A 23,113-nucleotide genomic window follows, 5' to 3' on the forward strand; every position below is an offset into this window, starting at 1 on the left:
AGCCACCTTTCTTTGCAAGGACACTCAAAAGCCTGCCATCCATGGATTCTGTCAGTGTTTTGATCTGTTCACCATCAACATTGCGTGCAGCAGCAACCACAGCCTCCCAGACACTGTTCAGAGAGGTGTACTGTTTTCCCTCCTTGTAAATCTCACATTTGATGATGGACCACAGGTTCTCAATGGGGTTCAGATCAGGTGAACAAGGAGGCCATGTCATTAGTTTTTCCTTCTTTTATACCCTTTCTTGCCAGCCACGCTGTGGAGTACTTGGACGCGTGTGATGGAGCATTGTCCTGCATGAAAATCCTGTTTTCTTGAAGGATGCAGACTTCTTCCTGTACCACTGCTTGAAGAAGGTGTCTTCCAGAAACTGGCAGTAGGACTGGGAGTTGAGCTTGACTCCATCCTCAACCCGAAAAGGCCCCACAAGCTCATCTTTGATGATACCAGCCCAAACCAGTACTCCACCTCCACCTTGCTGGCGTCTGAGTGGGACTGGAGCTCTCTGCCCTTTACCAATCCAGCCACGGGCCCATCCATCTGGCCCATCAAGACTCACTCTCATTTCATCAGTCCATAAAACCTTAGAAAAATCAGTCTTGAGATATTTCTTGGCCCAGTCTTGAGGTTTCAGCTTGTGTGTCTTGTTCAGTGGTGGTCGTCTTTCAGCCTTTCTTACCTTGGCCATGTCTCTGAGTATTGCACACCTTGTGCTTTTGGGCACTCCAGTGATGTTGCAGCTCTGAAATATGGCCAAACTGGTGGCAAGTGGCATCTTGGCAGCTGCACGCTTGACTTTTCTCAGTTCATGGGCAGTTATTTTGCGCCTTGGTTTTTCCACACGCTTCTTGCGACCCTGTTGACTATTTTGAATGAAACGCTTGATTGTTCGATGATCACGCTTCAGAAGCTTTGCAATTTTAAGACTGCTGCATCCCTCTGCAAGATATCTCACTATTTTTGACTTTTCTGAGCCTGTCAAGTCCTTCTTTTGACCCATTTTGCCAAAGGAAAGGAAGTTGCCTAATAATTATGCACACCTGATATAGGGTGTTGATGTCATTAGACCACACCCCTTCTCATTACAGAGATGCACATCACCTAATATGCTTAATTGGTAGTAGGCTTTCGAGCCTATACAGCTTGGAGTAAGACAACATGCATGAAGAGGATGATGTGGACAAAATACTCATTTGCCTAATAATTCTGCACTCCCTGTATAGTTACACAAGTACAACACACAGTGAAATGTGACCATTAATCTCATGCCAAACGAGACGCTGATGCCTAAGTGATTTCTGCTGATGTGTGCTTATAAAAGAGTCTGACAGCAGGTCTGCCTTTGCTGAAGCTTATTATTGAGGCATTTTGGCCAGTGTAGTAATCATTTAAGTTGTAAAGCATCACTCTGCTGCTTAAACACAATAAATAAACCTCAAACACGCTCTGTTAATTAAATAGGATATAACCAATTTTCCTGCGCCTAAGCCTGAAGAACTGCTGTCAAAGACAGAGTTATCTCAGTCGGCAGCATGATAAGTGGATTAACGTCTGGAAGGTGACTGCTGGAGAGGATCTGGCTGTCAGGATGGATAAGGAGCACATCTACACATGTGCAGGAGGAGAAAACAGGGTGAGTCAGGACAGGAGACAGCAGTCCAAAGAGTTCAAGCCTCTGACGACTAGAGCTCCTCATTCAAGTAATTGATGACTAACCAACAAACTGACCGTTTCACTCAGTTTCTCAACTAAGTCCAGTCAAGCTTTAGACAAAAGTTCTCAATGAAATGAGACTTTTCAGACAAATTCAACCAGATCTGGCTCCTCAGCTTACTTCAGACTCCCATTTCTAAGAGACGATCTGCGTATCATAGTTTGAACTTTCCCCCCGCTGAAGGTAATGCTGAAGCCTCCTATGGATGTTTCTGGGGTATATGGATTACCTGGATCTAGACTGAGAGCAGATGATAAATTAACCAATGACAAACTTTTAAATATGCTATGATGGGTTGACCAGTTGGCGAAGAATACTCAGACTAGCCACTTCCTGTGGGTAACACTATTACAGCACCCTATTTGTTCATAAAGCTTTTAGTAACTTGAGAGTTTGGGTGTATGGAAGTCACCTCAGTGCAACCCCACCAAAGAGACAGTTCAACTCTAGAGACATAAATCAATAACCAAAGGACACAAAATAGCCTCGGCAGTATTAATGATCAGAATAATGTATTAGCAGGCATGAAGCCACTGCAGGCGAAGTCCTAGATCACTCCCCAGCAGGAGCTTTACTCAGTGATTAAATATTTACGATCTGCGGGTCAAAACGCAGCAGCGGCTTCCTGGAAAGGGCAGCAGACACAAATAACGCCCACATTAACCGACTTCTATTCATTAAACCAAACTGCTGGTTCAGATTTAACAAATGCAGCTCTCTGAATTATTAACTTGTAAAGCTAATTTATAAACTGACATGAGTTGATCTTCGTGTTTTCTGTGTTTAGATTATTTATTTGGAATAATTACTTTATTTAAATTTTGATTTATTAACTACAAACTACAAAAAAAGGAAATGTTGTTATGAATATTCATCTGTTGTCCAAAAGCCAGAAAACATTTTCACCACCTCCTGAAGCCAAAACACAGACATCAGCAGAACTAAAAACAATGACCTCATTTCCAGGATCAATTTTCAGGGTTCGATTTAGAACAGGTCAGAACATTTTGTCACTTTGTCCCAAATACACAGCAGGCGGGAATCCTCTTATCCAGATTGTTTTAGCAGAGGATTTAGAACAAACCTGTCCAGCGTCAAATCAGGACTCAGAGGGGCACAACCTGCTGTCAGAAAACACCTCCCAGTCCTGACCAACACACGGTGAAGATCTCTCTATTAATCTGCTGTGAATCTGATGAATCAACATCTGTATATTACATAAAAACCAAAACTGTAGAGTAAATTGTTGGGTTTAAAGAAGCGGCTTCTCTGAAATTAAAAGTATGACAGTACTGGGTATTACGGGCAAACCAAATGTATGCAGTGTTTTCTAACAGGGGAAGCATGGATGATGAAAAACCTGTTGGTCTAAGCACAAAACCCTGTGGAACACCACGACCAACTTGTGTGTGAAGCAGATAAATAGATGCGATTCAAACCAGCACATTTCCTTTAAAGCCAACATGCACTCAGGTAGCTGTAGTAAAATAATGCACTGTAAACATTTTTACAGTACAAGCACAGAGGCCATACGAAGATCATCGGTAACCTTCACTAACACGGTTTCTGTGCTAATCATTTCTCTGCAGATGATCACAGAGCTGATTTATAACAACTCTTTGGAGAAAATCTGAAATAACAGAACGATAGAAATCAGTCAGGCTGAAATAGAGACAATCCAAACCTGTGGTCCATAACCCGCTAATAAATAATCAAAAAGTGTTTTGTTACACCCAGTTCAGTTTAAATAAGTGTCTCATTATGTTTGATTAATTTCATCTTTGAGGTCTTAAAAAAGGCTTTTATCATTTGCTGAGTCATTTTTTGATTATCAGTAAGCCTTAAAACAGAAAACCAGCTCTGCTGTGTAGCCGAGGTATCAAACTCCACCCTAAACCATCAAAGCTGTGTTTTTTTGAAAGAGGAGCTAAATCTTCACATCCATTAGCCTCATTTCATCATCGATCTCAGTCAAACTTACTGGACTCATTTGTTCCTAACTGACTGCAGAGGAGGGAGGCTTCTTTACCTCTAACTCGTTTAGCAGCGTGTCTCGCTCACCCTCTCCCGATCCTCTCAGCCTGATTGGTATTGATCGTGTTGGGGCTCAGCTGAGTGCTTTCCTGGCTGTGCTGCTGCTTCAGCTCAGCCTGTGCAGGTCTGATGAATCTGCTCTGTGTGGGATTGGTGAGACGATGACATCTCAAACTGGTTTAATGGTTTTGGTATTCCTCTCTCCTGCCAGCTGTTCACCATCTGCCTGAGGATGCTGCTTGTGATTACAGGCACATTATATGAGCACAGTGAATGGCATCTGAATACGAGATGTTCCTTTCCCCAACTCTCGATTTGTAATTCGCCAAAAAAAGGTGGCTTTTTTTGTGTCTCCATTTCAACAAAGCCTATTTTTAGACCCTTAGTTTATTTTTAGTCATCTCTTCAAGGAGCCTGACAAGCTTATCAAACTCTGCACATATCTTAGAAGTTATGAAAATGCATATACCTCAGTGAATATCTGAGAGATGCAGGCACATCCTAAGATGTTGATAAAGCCTCCTAAAGCAGTCATGCTCAAACATTGTAAACCCTCAGCACACCTGCAGTTAGAGCTGGGCGATATGACCCAAAATTCATATCTCGATATTTTTTAGCTGGATGGCGATATAAGATATATATCTCGATATTTTTTAAAGCCATAAAGTAAGAACAAAAAGAGAGTTCTTAGTCAAAGCTGCGTCCCAGATGTCACACAGGCACTTTTATTAACATACAGCATAGATGTACATGAAAAAAACTACTCAAAAATAAATTATGAGCATTTATTAAATAATGATGCTCTATAAATAAAACTATGTTGTTTTGTGCATAACAAAGAGCTCACAATTGTGCAGTCAAAATATAAACTAACAGACGCTGAGCATAATAACAAAGACAGATTTCACAGCTGCTCTGTTCCCAACTTCTACTGCGTGACTGACAGTATGGGCTCAAAATGTGGTCATAAATATTTTGTACTTGTAAATCAGGATTTGTATGTGTGTAAAAAGAATTTGTGTGTGGACTTAGCAAAAAAAACCCCCTGCAAGTTACAAGTACAATTTTGACCCTATTTTTCTTCCTGTCATCTGATTGGTCAATGTCATGTCAATCACAAATGTAACAATCAATCAGAGAACAGATGGGTTTGGCTGTCGGAGGGGCACTTTTTGAACTGCAGGTCCTTGAAGGAATAAATGCCCTTTACATGCCAACCCAGCGTTTTCCTTCATCACCACGAAGGAAAACAGTCTGTGGTCGTCCGAGTTTGGTGATTTTTGTGTCACAGGTCTATGTGCTTTATACAGGGACTTCCACAGCCTTTTCAACAGCGCTGCGGACCGGGGGGGGCAGTGTTTTGGAAATGACAGTCTTCATTACAAAGCTTTCTTCGTTATGAATTAGCATACATGTTTTATTGAACATTTGAAGAACTAAAAAAAAAACAGAAACTGTTGTAGAGGACATAAAGTCAGAGATAGAAAGCGACAAGGAGCAGGTGCATCTAGTACAGGTAGAGCTGCTGCAAAACCCACAGAGCTCAGCAGCCAGCGCAACAAATTCTGGATCCTTTGCTTTTAGTTAGCAGTTAGCATTAGCAGCACATCCTGCGTCCGATGTGAAAGGACTTTTATGCTGCGCACTGTGACTCACAGCAATGGTCCCGGTCAGCCCTGACTTTGTGTTAAACTAATCCTAAAGTAATAATGGTATTTCTAACCACTGACATACCACAACTTTATCCTTTCAACAGCTGCTGAAAGTTAGCGGACCTAGCTGCTATCGGATATTTATATAGAGATCCTCCAGCTTCAAACTGTATTACCCTTCAAGGACCTGCAGTTCAAAAAAGTGCCCCTCCGACAGCCAAACCCATCTGTTCTCTGATTGGATTGTTACATTTGTGATTGACATGACATTGACCAATCAGATGACAGGAAGAAAAATAGGGTCAAAATTCGTACTTGTAACTTGCAGGGTTTTTTTTGGGTAAGTCCACACACAAATCTTTTTTACACACACACAAATTCTTTTTACACATACAAATCCTGATTTACAAGTACAAAATATTTATGACCACATTTTGAGCCCATATGACAGCCTGGAGTTTGAAATCCGCTTTGTAACCATGTCTCTGAACAGGAGCCATTTATGGTCCTTATACACACACAGTACGGTAATATTACATTGAAGCACAGTACGTATTACTCCGCGAGGCTCCTCGGTAGCCGTAATGCTCCGACAATCCATCAAGCGGTGCAGCTCCGTAGCTTAGCAACGTCGAACTAAAACATTTTTTGACAGATTGCTGAGCGCTGTGTATCACATAAAATCGGTTCGCGGTCATCAAGCACAACCAGAATTCATACAAAAGGCACGCAGTCAACTTTTGAGAGAATGAAAGGATTTCAGGCCGTGCATGGCGTTAGCGTGGCTAGCTCGTTAGCGTGGCTAGCTCGTTAACACGTTGACGCCGTCCAGCCCCACGCACGGGGCGATGTGCAGTAACTCATTAACGGAGATTTGCTGCTTTACTCTGCGACCATGATCAGTGAAGCAACACATGAACTGGAGCTCACAGTTCAAGGCGAAAAGAAGCAAGACTGCAACAAAAAGGACGACCAACGCCACAGGATCCAACCACAGAGCGAGGAAATCTGTGCAGACGCAGCTCAGTGATACAGAGAACTGTGTTTACGACGTGGGAGACACATGGAAACGGAGGCAGCTGGAAGCTAACAAACATCACTGCAACTTGTAGATCGAGCTTCTCTTTCAGCCATGTTGGCTCAAACTGAACTAAGTGAGGTGCGTTTGATTCGTAACAAGACTCGACAAAAGCTTCACGGCAGTGTAAAGTTTTCGTGCTCTTTAAAACACGAGACATGTTATGTTATGTCTGGGCCTCTGTAAACAAAATGTATTGACATGTTCTAAAATAAAAATAAACTGAAAATCTGTTTTGATGCAGTCATACGTTAAAATTCGCCAGCATCATTCAGGACTCACCTGACTGCCCGGCAGGGGTTTGGTGCGTCCCACAGGTCGACGGGCTCTGTCCCTGACCTCTGACCCATGCTGCTGCTGCTGTACGGTGTTAGCAGTTAGCCCTGCGGCACTAGCTGAACCAACCCCATGGCGGTGATGCCAGCCCAGAAGGCAGCGCCACTGAGCCAACTCTCTGAGCAGCGGTAGGCAGGAGGCCGGGCACAGCATCGACACAGGCTAGAGCTGCAACAATTTTACTGATTAGTCGACTCTAGTAACTGTTGACTTGTTGTTGATCAGTTCAGCTCATATTTTAAGGTTTCTTTGGGCTTCTGTGAGAGAAAACTGAATATTTTCTGGTTCAGTCTTGAAAACAAACCAAACACAATGAGTTTGTGTTTCAATGCATGCTTACAGGACAGGAGCACCTTCATATTCACACTAAGTATCCAAAGCCAGAGAAAAGCTATGAATCAGTACATTTTCTAACAGAATGGTGCGTTTAGAAAAAAAACGAGCATGAAATAAAATTAACCTGATGGGTTCAAACATCTTGCTTTTTCTTCTCAGTGAAAGATTTCAAAGTATAAAACAAAAAAACCCCCAATAATTATTAGGGCTGTTCGATATAACGATATATATTGGATGACGATAGAAAAACGTCTATCGTTTCATTTTACGCTATCGTTTGTTTCATGGTGTCGCAAAATAAACTGTTTACGGTAGAGCTGGGCGATAAAACGATAAAGATATGTATTGCGAAATAACTTTTTCTCGATAGAAAAATTAAACTATTGCGATAGACCTCATCTCGCTTGTCCTCTTAAAAAAAAAAAAAAAAAAAAAAAGAACAGCCAATCCAAATTAAGTAGCGCAGAGCCGAACCAATCACAGCCGCAGCGTCACGTCACATGACTTGTTACGTACAGCACAAGCGCCAAGGCACACATGTGTATTTGTTTTTGCAGCCGGGCTGCCCGGGTAATGAAGGAAATGAGTTTGCCGACTAGAGAAAAATCAACCGAGAGCGTGGCGAAGGTTACGAAAAAAAACAGATGATGGTTCCAATGCCGGAGAGCTTGTCGAACGGAAGGGCCACAGAAGTTCCGTAGTGTGAAGGTATTTCGGCTATTTCAAGTCTGACAAAAAAACAGAGTAGCGCGCACTGTAAATTGTGCCGAAAGCAGGTCTGGAAATACAATAAAGCGGTGCCTGCTCAATCTCTGACTGAAAGCGCTGATTCGTCATTCGGCTTTTGTTAAAACTGTTTGAAAAGCTAAGCTATACAACAAGGAGAGATTGATGCTACGTCCACACGTACCCGGGTATTTTTGAAAACGCAGATTTTTCTATGCGTTTGCACCTTTCGTCCACACGTAAACGGCGTTTTCAGTCATTGAAAACGGAGATTTCTAAAAACGCCTGCCAGGGTGGATATTTTCGAAAACTCCGTTTTTGCATTTACGTGTGGACGAGAAAAACGGAGAAAACGCAGCGTAAAAGGTGTGCGCCTTTTTTGACGTCACACTGTGCGCCACGTTATTGTTTCGGTGAAATGAATTTCTACAATACTGTTACTGTTAATTGTACTCTCTGCAGTGTTTAAATGCTTACATATACACACACAGTTACTGTCCCTCCACACATACGACTCGGTTCTGCTTCTATGCCCCATCTTTGTTTACTTTTTCCTACCGAGGCTTCTAGACTTCTGATTGGCCAACATTTCTACACGGTTAGGAATATATCGCCACCTGTTGCTTTGGCATGCTCCTAGCAGCGGTTTCCTTCATTTCTGCGTTTACGTGTGGGACGGGATTATTTTTAAAAGAAAGCGGAAAATCTCCGTTTTCAAAAATACCCGATGTGCACGTGTGGGCGTAGCCTGAGAATTTCCTTTTAGTTCTCAGTTTATTTGATATTGACAAAAGTTAGTCAATTTTGTCTGTTCTTCTGTAAAACGACCTAAGATTTATTTTTAGAATTAATATTTTGTTTCTAAGTGGAATTGACAATTTAGTTTTGTCTGTTTTGTTTGTTCTATTTTGAAACTTAAACGCTTTAGCGGCTGCCTTTTGTGTAGTTTACAATATTTGCCTTTATCTGAAACTGAAGTCTTATGTTCCTTAAGTACATCTACCCTGTTGAACTTATTATGGGAAATAAATATTTTAATTAAAACAAGTTGCTGATTATTTCACATTTTACTTGTGAGCAACGGCATATTTAAATCTTACAAATATAGTTATTTGGCTTATATCGTGATATATATCGTTATCGCCTGAAATGAAAAAAACATATCGTGATATGAAAAAATCTTATATCGCCCAGCTCTAGTTTACGGCAATATTTTTTCATTATTTTGATGGTCACTGTAGTGGCTATATTAATTTCTTAATTTCTCTCTCTCTCTTATATTTAATATAACCACACTACGGACGGACAAGTGCTTGTTTTTATGCATTGTCATTAGCAACAACGACGGTAACACCATCGCGTGTCCGCTTGTTTATGTTCCACATAAACCCTTCACAATAAAGCTCAAGATCCTGTTGAGACTTTTCAAAATAAACTGAATCACGTGAAAGATGCAGAGTATTTACGGATGAGAAGCAAAAAAGAGCCGTCAGGTGCTAAAAAACAAACCTTAGACTCAAACGTTAGAACAGGCTTTTCCCAGCAGCACGCTGTGTAATAAATACAAAGAAAACGGCGGCTGTTACAACCTATGTCTAAAAATGTATCGTTTCATGCATCTGTTAAAACACTCGACTCCAGCTACATGACGCCCAGCTGGAAACACTTCACGCAAGTCGAGCTGCCCGAGATTCACAGAATTTACAGAAAATGTTACATTTTTGTGATTTATATCGTTATCGGGACGACAGAATTCTTATATCGGGATATGCACTAATGTGCAATAATCTTTTCTGGCATCGTTGTATTTTTACTCAGTTGTATATAGCATTTGTATTCTATTTTTATCTTATTGTATATTTTATTCTATTTTATTCTACTCTATATAGTATTTTATTTTATTCTATTCTGTACAGTTGTGTACTGTATTTATTCTTATTTTATTTTTTATTTTATTGTAATTTTTGCTTCATAACTTTTGCACTGTCCACTTCCTGCTGTGACAAAACAAATTTCCCACGTGTGGGACTAATAAAGGTTATCTTATCTTATGAGATTTTGGTCATATCGCACAGCCCTATTAATTATCAACAAAGTTGATAAATAAAACCACCTCATGTTAGTTGGATTCAATGATGGGGACATTTTTTTCATACAAATATTTTTCTGATTGTCCACAAATCTCATGTTCAGACTCAAACCCCCATCTGTGACTGTAAAGTGGGCTTCAGTATCCTTTGGTTTGGGTATGGGCTCAAAATGTGGTCATAAATATTTTGTACTTGTAAATCAGGATTTGTATGTGTAAAAAGAATTTGCAGTTCAAAAAAGCGCCCCTCCGACAGCCAAACCCATCTGTTCTCTGATTGGATTGTTACATTTGTGACTGACATGACATTGACCAATCAGATGAAAGGAAGAAAAATAGCGTCAAAATTCGTACTTGTAACTTGCAGGGTTTTTTTTGGCTAAGTCCACACACAAATCTTTTTTACACACACACACACAAATTCTTTTTACACATACAAATCCTGATTTACAAGTACAAAATATTTATGACCACATTTTGGGCCCATATTTGGGAAGCTGCTTCCACGGTTTAGTTCTCACTGTGAGGAATCTGTGTGGAAACCTGAGCCTGAGCAGGGTTAGCCTTCACTGCATGCACCATGTGTGAGTTTATGGCCCCATATTGCTATCCATCCATCCATCCATCCATTCGCTTCCGCTTATCCTTTTCAGGGTCGCGGGGGGCGCTGGAGCCTATCCCAGCTGTCATAGGGCGAGAGGCGGGGTACGCCCTGGACAGGTCGCCAGTCTGTCGCAGGGCTAACACACAGGGACAGACAACCATTCGCACTCACATTCACTCGCACATTTACACCTAGTGGCAATTTGGATTATCCAATTAACCTATCCCCACAAGCTGCATGTCTTTGGACGGTGGGAGGAAGCCGGAGTACCGGAGAGAACCCACGCAAACACGGGAGAACATGCAAACTCCACACAGAAAGACCCCGGCCTGATGGTGGAATTGAACTCAGGACCTTCTTGCTGTGCGGCAACAGTGCTAACCACCGTGCCACCGTGCTGCCCATATTGCTATTTAAAATAAAAATTTAGTGATTTTCATGATGATGTTGATGACAGTTTGGGCTGTTTTTGTTGTGATTTACCAAAGAACAAAAAGAAATAACTTGGTCTGTGAATATCTACCATTTACTGCCAGCAGTAAATTAGCAAAAATCACAGCGACAGGCCGACTACAGCGATGCTGCCGATCTCGATAGACTCCAACTTTACAGCAGAAATAAACATATACAAACAGCCTGCTGCAGAAACACTTTAGGTCTTTATCGCTAACTGTATTCAGACTTTAAGTTGTCTGACAGGTGGACAATGAGACAGGTGCTAGCTGCTGCTAGGCTTCACCTCAGCTAATTGCAGAATCCATGGACTGGACCTCTGGTGCATGTCTGTGCTGTGTGAGTGTATTTGAGCATTTTTAATGCAACAATAGGCTTGTGTGAGGCCAGTTCTACTAGATTTGGTGAGTGAAATTCTACAGTATCCGAGCATTAATTAGCAGGTATCCATGTGTCTGAGAGGCACCTTTACAGTCAGGCTAGCTAACGTTAGTTGCTAACTTAATCTGTATTTGGACAACAGGGTGGATTGTTAACATGGCAGGGGCCAAAACAACAACACTGAGACGTCAGGATGTAACAAACCAACATTTTTTCTTTTTATATTAGAGTCAGTTAGGCACCGTTTTCGTTTACTGTTGATGTTTTTGTGTTGAAATCGTAGCACAGCCGTGACTCAAAACACAGGTTTAGTCTCCAAGTTTGAGAGGGTCTGAACATGAGCTTTGTTGATTCTGAAACTTGTAAATATTTTAAAATAAAAATGTTTGATGTCCAACGTCACACGTCAGCTACTCCACAATTAGGCTACGTTCACACTGCAGGTCTTAATGCTCAATTCCGATTTTTTGATCAAATCCGATTTTTTTGTCTGCTTGTTCACACTACAAATAAAATGCGACAGCAAACGCGCTCTAGTGTGAACGCTCAAAGCGGCCCGCATGCAAAAGAAGACGTCACACAACGCGCTCTGTTTAGACCCAGAGCAAACAGTATTGTTTGACTGATGGCCCTTAATATAAAGACTTCGGACTTTACGTTTCCCAGTTTTTGCTTTAAGTTATTTTGTTATTTACATAATAATGTAAATAACCTAATAATGATCCTTATTACTGTTTTACAGGAGCGGTGCTTCAAAGGATAGCTGCAGATTTCTGTCAGAATCTGCAGATTATTCAGTACAAATAAAATGTTCACGTTGTCTTCCCAACAGTTTCACTGACATCTACACTGGATGGCCAGGAAGCGTTCGCGATGTCTTCTCCGGCGCTGATAATTGGCGTCTGTCTTGTGTCAGTGACGTAAAAGACGGATTTAATGCGACATGACCGTTCACACAGCAGTCGCTTTCTAAAACATCGGATATGTATCGGATTCAGTACCACATACGAAAGTGACCCAGATCGGATTTGAAAATATCGGATTTGTGCCGTTCACACTGTCATACCATGATCGGATATGGGTCGCATAGGGGCGAAAAAATCGGATTTGATGCGCTTTCGCCTGCAGTGTGAACGTAGCCTTTGTTTAAGCAGCGCCACCCTCTGGTTCAGTGTGAATGTTTGTTAATTAATCTGCCAAATATTTTCACGTTTCATCGTCTGGGTTTAAACTTCAAACTGCCCAAAGACACTCAGTGATTTCACAGCATTTTTGAATGAAGCTGTTTTATTTGCTACAAATTTCCAACGTGTGGGAATAATAAAAGGTTATCTTATCTTATAGTGATTAACACATTCACTGTGCATACCAACGCTCCCCAGTTTGAGACCGGGACACAAATACAAGATCAGGGTCACGAGACTACTCCGAGTGCCGGTCCCAAGTCCAGATAAAGTGGAGAACGATCCAAACCAAAACATGTGGGGACCCATTAGGAAACACACTGTTTTTCATCTAATGTAGATGAACTTTATTCAGTTTAGTTTTATTTATATGTTTCATTTATTTATTATATGCCAATTCACACTAACAGCCTTCTCAGTCTGCTTCATCTGTGTTCATAATTTAACTGTTGGCTGTAAATTTGGCAGTTTTTTTCCTATCGTTTGTGGAAACACTGAGCGTCCGAGTCGAACCACAAATGCTTTACAAATAATGTTTGACTGAAAAAAACAACATAAAACAGTGAAAAGTCTCTAACATGGGGGAAAGAAGTAGAAATATTTTCTATTGGCTCTTTTTGGCTTGAAGAGCGACAAGCAGTAATACAGTCGACAATCAAATACTTATAGTTGCTGCTCCACTGTGGACATTTTTATTATCATTTTAATTAATCAGGAAAATAACTGGCAGATTAATCAATCAGATCAGACCCACAGCTGCTGCACCAACAACATGAATCAGGTAATCGATTATTTGACAAACAAAAACATTTTTCTGATCAGCTGAAAGCATTCGTCTCCAGGTCAGGCTTTAAAACATCGACATCAGTTCAAGCAAACCTGACGACTCATCAAATCAATCGATAATCGATTGGTAAACATACCAGAACCTGTTGGATCAAACAGACGCAGCCGTAATGCAGCTGAACCTCGCTCACCCGCTCTCCCTCTCCTACTGCAGCAGCAGCAGAAAACAACAACAGGCAGCTGTTTTCTTCTTCTGTGGTGACGAAAAAACAAAACACGCAGGGCCTAACACACACACTGAGTGTGAGCTGTGTGGCGTCCGTCTGACCGACCAGCAGTGAATAACACCGACACACACTCGCTCACCGTTTCTGGTTTTCAGTGAATGTCTCTCGACCGAGCTCTCCCTCTGACTGTCTGAGCAGCAGAAAAACGTGTCCTCCAACCGACACCGACACACCGCAGCGTGTGCGCACACTCTCACACACACACACTCACTCTCACACACAGTGGGGGCGGGGAAACAGAAACATGATAGAGAGAGAATAAAAGGGGAGTATGGCTTAACCGAGTGCCATCCTCCTCCTCCAAGCATCTGTCAGCACTGCTCTGCATGCACACTGTGTCTGTGTGTGTGTGTGCACGTGTCTGTGTGTGAGACCAAACACAGGACCTCTGCGTCTTCACTCTTTTGTTTTGTTGTGAATTTAGAAACAAAATCATTTATATTCAATTTTATTTATATAGCAACGGATGACAAAAGCAGTTTCCTCAAGGAGCTTTATATTCTAAGATTCTAACAGGAAGCCAATATGGGTAAAACGCGCATGCGTGCTTCAACATAATATTACCGTATTGTGTGTGTATAACCTCTTTTTAAGTTTAGTGGATATTATACATGGATATGCTCAGGATATGTCGGCCAGTTTCCACTGGAAATGCCTTTTGGTTAAACTGTCAGCAAGAAACAAAAACAGCTGTTTGTTTAAATAAAAAAAATACATTGATGGGGTTTTGTGCACTAATAAAGTTGTGGAGTTCTCGCGTCAGTTATATCATTAGTTATATTGTTATATCGCAAATTCTCAAATATATATCGTGAAAAATATTTTTGGCCACATTGCCCTGCCCTACTCGCCCATGCAACAATCAAAGTTGAACAATTGCAGGGGGGCCGTGGTATGCATTACAAAAAAAAAAAAAAAAAAAAAAAGAACTCTGCTAACATAATGGACAGGTTTTTGACCGGGCTCGCACACAAACAAAAAGCAGAAGATGAAGCATCACCAAATATGCGTACAAACCCACTTCCTTCCAAGCCAAAAAGCAGAAAACATGATGAAGCACATCTTACGCTTGGCTTCACCTGCACAATGGTGAGTAATGAGGAGAGGCCGCAGTGTGTTGTCTGTCTTAAAGTGCTAGCTTGTGACAGTTTAAAGCCTAACAAGCTAAGACGCCACTTAGAGACAAAACATCCAGAGCACAAAGACAAATCAGTGGACCTTTTCAGACAAAAACTTCTAAATTGTCGTGGTCAACAGTGTCTCTTTACTAAAGCTGCATCTGTTTCGGCCAATGCTCTCCTCAGCTCCTATAAAGTTGCCTACCGAGTGGCTCAGTGTAAAAAGCCGCACACAATTGCAGAGGAATTAATACTTCCCTGTGCTATGGATCTGGTTTCAACTATGACTGACGACACAGCAGCCAGCAAACTACGGGCTATTCCTCTGTCCAATAATACCATTGAGAGGCGCATTTATGATATGTCAAAGGACATAGCGGAGCAGCTTAATGATAAGGTGCGTGACAGCAGCTTTTCTCTGCAGATGGATGAAGACACTGATAGTAACAAAGACTGCTTACTGATAACGTATGTCAGATGCATTGATGGAGATGAGACGAGGGAGGAATTACTTTCCTGCAAACAAGTTCCTGCCAGAGCCACCGCAGAGGAACTGTTTAAAATCACTGACTCCTACTTGAAAGAGGCCGACCTGAAATGGGAGGACTGTGCGGGGATCTGCACAGACGGGGCGCAGGCTATGGCTGGGGAACGAGGAGGACTGCAAGCGCTCATCAAGCGTGTCTCCCCCAATGTGCAGTGGACGCACTGTATGATACACCGCGAAGCACTGGCGTCTAAACAGCTGAGTGACGTAATAACTGATGTCATCGGCACATTCAACTACATCAAAACACGACCTGTGAAAGCCTGGATTTTTTTGGCACACAGCCGTTTTGTATCACAGCGAGTCCCGATGGCTGTCACGTGGCAGGGCATCCAACCCATCAGGGATTACAAAGCCCCACCGTGTATGTGTGTTAAAGACACCTCTCTGCCAGGCGCACTTAACACATTCGATGCCAGGTTTGGGACCCAAAACAACGAGCAAGCCAGGAAAACCATCCCCTCGACAGACAACCAAGTGCTGTCCACGGCCAGAGTGAGAAGGACTCTTGCTTAAGCCAACCCACACAAAGCTGCTGAACCAGATAATATAACTGGACGTCTGCTCAGAGCCTGTGTTGACCAGTTGACCGATGTCCTAGTGGACATCATCAACATACTTCCTGAGCCAAGCTGTTGTGCCACAGTGCCTTAAAACCCCCACCATCAGACCTGTACCAAAGACAGCTACAGCCTCGGAGCTCAAAGACTAGCCCCCAGTAGCACTTATTCCAATCATCATGAAGTGCTTCGAGCAACTAGTCCTGAGTTACATCAAGATCCAGCCCGCTACTCTTCACGCTGCTGATCCACGACTGCACTTCCAGCTCCAACACAACCCACATTATCAAGTCTGCAGATGACACCACAGTGGTGGGACTCATCAGGGACGATGATACTGCTTACAGACACGATGTGCAACCGCTGGCACTTTGGTGCAAGGACAATAATCTAAGTCTCAATGTTGACAAAACAAAAGAGCTGATAGAATAGAATAGAATAGAATAGAATAGAATTCAACTTTATTGTCATTGCACATGCACAGGTACAGGGCAACGAAATGCAGTTTGCATCCATCCAGAAAGTGCTTTAGCCGTGATATAGATATATTACAATATATATTAGCAATAATAGAGATGTGTAAGTATATTACAGAAATGGGTCTATTATGGTATGTTATAATGTACACAGTATGAAGTATGTTATGAATATGCTATAACTATAAGTATGTACAGGCTATGAACAGGATATAAATATGAAAAACTGTACAGAATATGAAATAAAAAAACTATACAGAAATATGAGATATACAAGTTATGAACAGTTGTAGGATTAACAATTATTGTATGTACAGAATGATTATTTACACAGAACTATACAGTAGTGCAGTTAAGATAAGTGAGATATGTGGATAATTTCTACAGAGGCTGTATAAAGTGCTAGTGGTTGTGAGTGGAGGTTCAGTCCATGTTATTATTGTGTGTTTGAGGGTACAGATAGTTGACTTTAGGAAGACCAAGGCTGTTCATCTCCCGCTCAGCATTGCTGGTGTCACAGTAGAGCGAGTGAAGAGCACCAGATTCCTCAGTGTTCACATCACAGAGGACCAGCAACACCAAAACAGTAACAAAAAGAGGTCAGCAGCGACTGCACTTCCTGAGACGACTGAGGAAGGTTTCGCCTCCCCAAACCCATCCTTAACACCTTCCACAGAGGCACCATAGAGCGCATCCTAACCAGGTGCATCACAGTCTGGTATGGAAACTGCCACGGTCCGACTGCAGAGCCCTCCAGAGGATTGTGCGGACCGCTGAGTGCATTACTGGCAGTTCTCTACCCAGACTACAGGATGTTTACGCCTCATGCTGCATTCAGAAAGCCAGTAGCATCTTCGCTGACCCGCATCACCCCTCCTACCAGCTGTTTACTCCTCTTCAATCCAGAAGACGACTCTGCAGCATCAGGAGCAGTCCTGCTCCCGAGCACTATGCTGCCCCCCATCCACGCTGCACTCTCTTCTCCACAAACTTCTTGGACCACACTCTCCTCTCACTCCCAATACTTATACAGACAGAGTCAAACAGAATAGCGCATGCTATTTATTTAATGCTATTTATTTATTCTCATTCTTTTCTATTCTTACTCTGTTTCCATTCAAGTACAACACTGTTGTACTTATTCTTAGTTTATCTTATTTCTGTATATTTGAGTTGATTTTTTCATTTTATTTTTACACTTTGCACCTCTGATCCACGACGACGATATTTCGTCCCACTGTACACCTGAGTGTATTTTGTTGGGTTGACAATAAAACTCGACTTGACTTAAACTGATGTTTAGTTTCAGCGTCCCTATTTTTTTCTCAGAGTTATCGATTCTGTCACTAGCTAACATAAACTAATGTTAGTCTATTAGCCACAACCATTCAACCAACCACATGACGTCACGTTCTGCACGGACAGAAGACGGCACCAAACATGTTTTAAAAACTTTAAGCACTTATTTCTTAAATCCGGCTTCACAGACAGTGTAACATGTCAGTCTGTGAGAGCAGGACTCAGTGGTGTAAATCAGCCTTTAGATGTAGTTTCATGTCCTCTCTGCCTCATAAAGGCTGCAGTTTTTCCTCCTACTGTGGAGTACAGCTCAGTAAATACTGGGTCCTACGTAGAATTTTTGTCCTTTTCAAAACACAAACCTCTCCTGAAAAAAACCCCAAAATTTGTGACCAAATGATTTGTATGGCTGACATCTACACCAGCCTGAAAATCCAGTCAGTCAGAACTGCAGACACTTACCAAAAAGCAGTAGATGAGGAAGATCATCACAACAGAAACGCATATTTTAACAGCGATAGTGAAACGAACGAGCATGAACCTGCTGTCTGCAGGAGGTATAACGACACAACATGATTACAGGGCAGGAGGACGAAGCGTGTACGAACGCTGAGGAGATTCTCCTGGGTTGAAATCTAAATAATGACGAAACGCTGGTCAACCAGCCAAATTTTATGCATGATATTCACCTACAGCTTCAATAAGCTCAAATTAAACTGAACTTAATTTTTCTCCCCTAAACTGTTGGGGACATACTCTGTTGAGGTCACGTGCACTGCATGAAAACACCACCAGAGGGTCCTGTCTGTCCTGTCACCAGTCGCTTTACTTTCAGTTTGTATCAAGTCTTTCTGTAATATGCAGGTTGGAAACTGTGTCCCTATTAGACCTCCTCTTCCTCCTCAGGGTTAGAGTTCTCAGCTGCCGAGGCACGATTCAACTTTAATGTGCGTGTAATGGAACCAGAGCCACCGCTCCTATCAGTCGACACGCTGCGAGGCCAAAGGTATGTGGACAGCTGCACACTTGTTGGACATGTTATTTAAAACCTGGTCACAATTCTCATTCTACAGTCACCTTGGATTATTACACCAGTCGTCCATTTTTATCTGCAGGTTTTAGACAAACCGAGGAAACAATCAGCAGAGTGACGAGTCCTGATTAATCAGTGGACTCATAACTGAACTGTGTTTATTACACTTGTTACTGAACTAAACACAGACTCTGGATTTTCCTCACTGTATTACTCTGACATAGTATTAGGGCCACCTTAACAAAAAAATGATCTTTTTGAAAATAAAGCCAGATGAGTTTGCAAATTTGTACTTTAAAATGTGTTTTAGTTCCTTTAGCACATGAACACAGTGCAGTGATGAGCATAAGGGTGGTGAAAACATGGTGCAGACAGCTGCCTAAGGAAAAAACAATCAAACAAATGAACAAACACACAATCATGGAAGAGTTGGCCGAATTTGTAAAGAATGAAATGGCAATGAACTGATGCCAGGATATTGATGATTACACCCTCCTGCAACAAAGAGGATGTATGTTATCACAAGATAGGATATGAAGCTATTTTTTAGAGGATTTGTCAGTTTGCTTTGAAACAACTAATTTGACTTTTTTATTGAGATTTTAGTTTTATTCTCAAATTGATCAATCATATGTTTTCTTAATGTCGCCCTAATACTCCTTCTATATTACAGACAATAAACTCTGTAATATGGTTTCCTTCGCTAACTGCAAACAGTAAACTAAGCACTGATGCTTCAACGTCCGATTATTACTACAGACAGTGAACTCAGCAAGTTAAAAAAAAAAAAAAAAAAAAAATCACCATTTTCTGGAGTAACCTTTGACCTTTAAATCCATTGACCGTGTTTTCACGTGTCAGACGTTTTCTTGGAAAAATAAATCGAAATTCTATGGCTGAGTTTGGCTCTGGTGACGTCACATGGCAGGACAGGTGTGCGGTGGAGGAAGTTGTGCGCAAACTGAAGTGAAGACAGTTGTGAAGTAGTGTGTGAGCACCGGCTGAGCCGGTGTGTGTCTGTGGGTCTACCTTGCAGGGGAACGGCAGTGTGGAGGCCACCTTCTCCATGGCCAGGTTCCGGATGCTCGGGGTGAGCGGGCCTCGGCAGGTCGGGCAGCAGCTCAGTTTCTGACGACACTGGTTACAGACCAGGTGACCCGCCTGGCACTGCAGGATAGGCGGCAGGACGTAGTCGAAGCATACCGGGCACTCGAATAGCGCTGTGAGCTCCGAGGACTGTCCGGCGAGGCCGGTAGCCGGCATGGACACGGTGGAGGAAGGGGGAACAGACCCCGACCCGGCCACGGAGCTCACGCCGGCGGCTGCTGCTACGGCAGCAGAGGCGCCTGCCGCTCCCCCGTGCTTCCCCCCGCCTGCTTTTCCGGCCCCGAGTCCCCCACCTCCGGCTGAAGACGGACGACTCATAGCTTCCAGCTGCGGTCCCGTTCCTGAGAGCTGCCGAACAGGCGGTACCGTCATCTACTGTTTACTACCGGACGTCCCTCGAGGCCCCCGGAGACACAACATGGCGGCTGCTAGTTTGTATCGCCTGCCGGCTCCTGCCATTGGCCGCTACGTCAAAGATTGACAGGCCGCTCGGCCAATCAGAGAGTAGAGTCATGTTCGGCTTGAAAGCAAAAGAAAAACAAACAGACGTCGCATAAAAGAACAAATATGTAATAGAATAGAATATTGGTAACTTATGTAATTTTAAATATTAAAAAAATGAATGGTTTAGAAAGTGATAATTTAATGTTTTCTTTGCTTTGCTTTTTGTTGTTTTATTCTTTTTGCAACTGAACAAAACAATTTTTTGTGGGATTTTCTCCCCCTAAAACAATGAATCATGATGGTGAGTAGTAGACTAAAAATAATTAAGCACCTTAGCCTGGTGGCCTAAACATGCTTTTGTGACCTGATGTAGCTGCTCTGGGCTGCTCCTGCTTGTTGGCCAAAGTGAAACACAAGCTGAAAACAGAGGAAACAGTCACTCTGTGACTTCCTGCTGATTTCTTGGTCTTCAATGTTTGTTTTGTTTTGTTTTCACAAATAGGAGCTCTATTTGCTGCAAACTTTTGTAAGTTTCATAATCTTCTACAAAGTTAAACAATTACAGAAACAGTTGTAATAAATTAAGAAATAACAAATCAAGGACGAGCAGTTTCCTTCATCCCTGAAAACACACCACAGAAATATTTACGCTTGTTTTTTGTAAATGAATTACTAAATGACACCAAATACATTTTTCCTCTCAAAATATTTTATTGCCAACTGTTACGCTAAAAGGGTCCAGGCGATGAGAAAAAGTAACAAAAAGTGTCCAGGTCAGAAAAAGGAGTCAGAGGCAAAATGGTTAAAATAAAGAGTTTTATTAAGTTTCTATTAATAACTCAACTAAAAGAGACGGACAAGCCGCTATCACCATTTAAAGAAACAAAACAAAACTTAAGTGTTGGTCAGTAAACTGAAAAGTAAACCAGAAAAGGGTTAGTAACCAAACACACTCCTCTCCACCAAGCAGGAGCAAACAATCACAAAATACAGCTCACTAGCTGCAACCACTCACATGGCACTCTGGCACCAGAGCTTCTTCTTCGTCTTCTTCTTAAATGTTATTGGCGGTTGGCAAACAACTGATTGTTGCATTACCGCCACCACTAGTATGGAGTGTGGACTGGAATGACGCCCCAAAGAACAACAAGAAAAACAACAACAACAACAAAAAACCCTCAAATCCTTTCAAACACTCTTCCCGCTTTAAAAAACTGAAATAAAGCCTGGTAACTTTTACTCCACAGAAGGCACATTTCCCCATATTATTATTATTAATGAGAGTGAGTTGGGGGGGGGGGGGCTGCTTTTAACCATGTAAAGCACTTTGTGCTACATTTCTGTATGAAAAGTGCTTTATAAATAAAGATTGATTGATTATGTTTCCCAATCAAGAATAGTGTTGCATTCAACCCAGTATGACCAAATCTCAACCTCGATATGACCACCTCCTCTCTCCTGCTCCTTCCAGTGGTCCTCATTTCTCCCACCCCCCTTTGTATTGTATACAACCACCGTCCTCTCCTTTCCTTCTCCCACTGCTGTTGCCATCTACTCCTCATTTCTTGCCGTATGATACTCTTTATTTCAGCTTGACCAAAACAAACAGCCAGGTCAACTGTCCCATGTTTCGTTGCTTCCTTCGCTGCTTTGTCTGCCATTTCATTCCCCTTTATTCCATAATGGGCTGGAATCCATAGAAACACAACTGTAAGACCCATCATGTTTACCCTGAAAAGTGTTTGCTGAATCTCTGCTAGAATATCTGCTCTTGCATCTGAGTGACTACACTGTAAACTAAGCAATGATGCTCTTGAGTCTGAACAAATGATAGCTTTTAATGGCCTCATATCTTCCACCCACTGAACAGCCAACAGAATTGCAAGCGGTTCTCCAGTGAATACTGACAGTCTGTGATCCTTTTTCCTATTTTAACCATGAACTCCGGGACCACAACTGCTACACCAATTTGACCGGCTGAATTATTTGATGCATCTGTATATAATTGAACATAACCATAAAACTGGTCAATGTAAGCCTGCTCGGTATAGGAGTTTAACATAAATGCCCCATTCTTATTCATCTTATCCAGTAGAGTGAAATCTACTATGGCTTCAGGAAGTATCCATGGATGTATTGCTGGTAACAAAACTCTTTGACAAATGTATAACTGATCCAGTTTAAATTCTCTTGCTCTTCCACCCACAATCCACCCAAAGCTCTTTGATTTCCGCCTTTCTTTCTCCCAGCAAGGGTTGAGAACTGCTTGTGTTGGGTGATCCTGTCCATGGCCCTGAAGATTTGCCCAATAATTAAGCATAAGCTGTGTTCTTCTCAGTCCTAGAGGCATCTCCCCCATCTCCACCTGCAAAGCTGCAGTAGGAGTTGTTTTAAAAGCACCTGTACAGAGTCTTAGCGCCTGATGTTGAACAACGTCTAACTTAACTAGAGTTGTGTCTGCAGCTGAATAGTATGCTACACACCCATAATCTAACACAGATCTGACCAACCCCACATGTCAGCCTTTCATCCAACCACATTCCCAGAAACTTAAATTGCCTAACTCTTTCTAACTCTAAACCATACAACTTTAGCTTAACTTCCTCACTAACCCTTTTCCTTGTAAAGAACATTGTCTTGGTCTTATCCAGTGAAAATTTAAAATCCCACTTATACGACCACTCTTCAACTTTCCCAATTGCTCCCTGCAGTTTCTTCACAATAAAGTCAACATTTTCCCCTCTCTTCCATATTGCCCCATCATCAGCAAAAAGCGAACACCCCAATCCACCCTCTATGTCATCATCATTAAAGAAAACAACAAAGGGCTCACTATGCTCCCTTGAGGTGTACCGTTTTCTACCAA

General features: G+C 42.1%; 1 protein-coding gene across 1 annotated transcript in view; it reads right to left on the reverse strand.

Moving 5' to 3' along the window:
* The window catches only part of siah2l (seven in absentia homolog 2 (Drosophila)-like), a 30,978-nt gene extending 9,475 nt beyond the window's left edge, over window positions 1-21,503 (reverse strand). The window contains exon 1 of the mRNA XM_031737201.2: window positions 19,726-21,503. Within this exon, the coding sequence (XP_031593061.2) occupies window positions 19,726-20,175 (450 nt within the window). The 5' untranslated portion in view covers window positions 20,176-21,503. The remainder of the gene's footprint in view (window positions 1-19,725) is intronic.
* Between the last annotated feature and the right edge of the window lie 1,610 nt (window positions 21,504-23,113).

The sequence above is a fragment of the Oreochromis aureus genome, linkage group 10 (assembly GCF_013358895.1).
Source record: "Oreochromis aureus strain Israel breed Guangdong linkage group 10, ZZ_aureus, whole genome shotgun sequence".
Taxonomy (NCBI): Eukaryota; Metazoa; Chordata; class Actinopteri; order Cichliformes; family Cichlidae; genus Oreochromis; species Oreochromis aureus.